At 49.5% G+C, this 2,500-nt stretch overlaps 1 protein-coding gene across 1 annotated transcript in view; it reads right to left on the bottom strand.

The window, feature by feature from the left end:
- strip2 (striatin interacting protein 2) overlaps window positions 1–2,500 on the bottom strand; it is a 29,751-nt gene that overhangs the window by 13,162 nt on the left and 14,089 nt on the right. The window contains exons 7-9 of the mRNA XM_083692253.1: window positions 1,632–1,738; window positions 1,238–1,365; window positions 802–990 (exon numbers count right to left, since the gene is read on the bottom strand). Coding sequence (XP_083548379.1) covers window positions 802–990; window positions 1,238–1,365; window positions 1,632–1,738 — 424 coding nt within the window. The remainder of the gene's footprint in view (window positions 1–801; window positions 991–1,237; window positions 1,366–1,631; window positions 1,739–2,500) is intronic.

The following is a 2,500-nucleotide window of genomic DNA, read 5'->3' as shown; positions in this document are numbered from 1 at the left end:
AGAGAGGGGAGATGAGGAAGTGGAGAAAGAGAGGGAGAAGAGAAAGAGAGGAGTAGAGGGGGTTGCAAGACCAGCCCAAGGCAGAGAGATAATGCACAGAGGGATTGTGGGTAGAGACCTGCTTCTTGGTAAAGGGACTGTCTCCTTCCAAGCTATCAACAAAGGCACTCTGTAGGAACACAAGGAAGAGGGGGGGTGAGCCACGGGAGAGAGAGGGCCGTGTGCAGTCAAAGAAGGCTCTAGAAACACAGTTAGAATAGGAGATACAGTTAGAAGGGGCTTCAAGAGTTAAAAGAGGAGTTAAAAGAGGAGTTAAATGAGCCTCCCATTCCCCCCTTTAACTCACTAAGTGCCAAAGAATTCCACCTAGAGTACCAAGTGTTTTATGTGGTATTTACCTGGCAACAGTACTTTGATTGGCTACAAAATGAAGCATCATAACGTATACATTTTGGGTGAATAAAGTCACCCCTGTGGCACTTTGGAATGTTGACAATTTGGGCGACTTTATTCACCCTCGGCACTGAATGAGTTAAGGGACCATACAGTTACGGAAGCCTATACTGTGTCAGTGTACCCCACAGTGACACCTAGGCTTATTTTTGAGTGTCCACACTAGCATGCTACTTTAGTTAGACTCACTGTTAGAGAGAACAGCAGAGAGCAGGTGGGCTCGGTCAGGTGTGAGTCCTGACACTGAGGTGTGTGTGTGTGTGTGTGTGTGTGTGTGTGTGTGTGTGTGTGTGTGTGTGTGTGTGTGTGTGTGTGTGTGTGTGTGTGTGTGTGTACTGTGTGTTGTACCCTGCGGCTGCGGCGGCCTCTCTTCTGCTGCTGCTGCTGCTCTATGAGCTCCATGGCGGAGGCGGGGGGCGAGGCTGCTCTCATGCTGCGGACCACCTTAATGCTGTCCTCAGGGAGGGGGGGCAGGATCAGCCTCTCACGGCCTCGCACCTTCAGCTCCTGGAGCTCCTCGAAGCCCCCCAGGGTGAACTGGAACACACACACACACACACACACACACACACACACACACACACAGAGGAAGTATGACATTATTGTTATCGATAACAACCTAAAATATACTGTATATCAAAGCAGTGTATGTGTGTGGGTGGGTGTGTGTGCATGTGTGCAAACGTGTGTGCGTGAATGAGTGATTTCCGTGTGTGTGTGTGTGTGTGTGTGTGTGTGTGTGTGTGTGTGTGTGTGTGTGTGTGTGTGTGTGTGTTGTGCTGACCAGGACAGTCTTCCACAGCAGCAGCAGGACCTTCTTCATGGGAAAGTGGGGGGCGTTCATGCTGCAGAACTTGGTCACCATGGTGAACAGCAGGAGGGCAAAGGATTCTCCGTTGTACAGAGGAGACCCTGAGGAACGGAGGGATGAGGAGGGGGGCCAATCAATAACCCCGGGAATAGAAGGGTTCAGTTGATTATAGTCGCAAGGTGGATCAATAGCCATTTCTTCCCTTCTTTCTTTTTTTTCTTTCTTGCTTTCATTCATACAATCAGTCATTTATTCATTACAGTCGGATCACAGTTCTAGCCTAACACTACTGCAACTCCCCAGGACGCACCCACGCACGCACACACGCACACACACACGCAAATCCACACACACCACTCTCTCTCACCTAGTTCAGTCTTGAAGGCCTCTCTGGCAGTTCTCCACTCTGGCCTGTCGTCCTCTGTCTGCAGACGGATGGTCTCCACTATCAGGTACATGATGCTCAGTAGGACCCTGGAGGAACACACCGCAGAGAGGTCACAATCAACAACCATAGGTGCGTGTGTGTGTGTGTGTGTGTGTGTGTGTGTGTCTCTTCACGTGTGCGTCTGTGCAGATCTGTGCGTGTGTGGGTGGGTGTGTTGTGTGTGTGTGTGTGTGTGTGTGTGTGTGTGTGTGTGTGTGTGTGTGTGTGTGTGTGTGTGTGTGTGTGTGTGTTTGTGTGTGTGTGCGTGCGCGCGTGCGTGTATGTGTGTAGGCTTTGCCAGGCTAATGCTTCAGCCTGATTCACCCCAGAGTAATTAGCTAAAGGAGAGCGATGTGGCGCGTTGTGCATTACCAGCCTAATGAACACGGAAAACAACCGTACCGATTGGCCCATTTTCTCACTGCTTTTAGCCGAAATCTGTTCTCATTACAAGCAATTACTGTGAAAACCTGTGTGTGTGTGTGTGTGTGTGTGTGTGTGTGTGTGTGTGTGTGTGTGTGTGTGTGTGTGTGTGTGAGGCTGAAGTGGGGTGTAAAGTACACCAGCACTGTAGGGCTGACATGAGGTGGAGCAGAACACAGGTTCTGAAGGAGCTGTTATGAATGTGATCGGCTGGGGGACTTCAGAATTCAGAATTCTTTTATTTGGCCAAGTATATTTGCACATACAGGAAATTGACTTGGTGAGGTTGGTGCATGGACATAAAAAACAAATAGCATGCTGTCAAAGTCAAAAACTGGTATGTCATTTGACACCATCTCCAAGAACGACGAGACCCACTATAGAAA

The sequence above is a fragment of the Argentina silus genome, assembly GCF_951799395.1.
Source record: "Argentina silus genome assembly, chromosome: 20".
NCBI lineage: Eukaryota > Metazoa > Chordata > Actinopteri > Argentiniformes > Argentinidae > Argentina > Argentina silus.
Note: the sequence above shows the minus strand (reverse complement) of the source record. Positions and strands in the feature narration are given on the sequence as shown.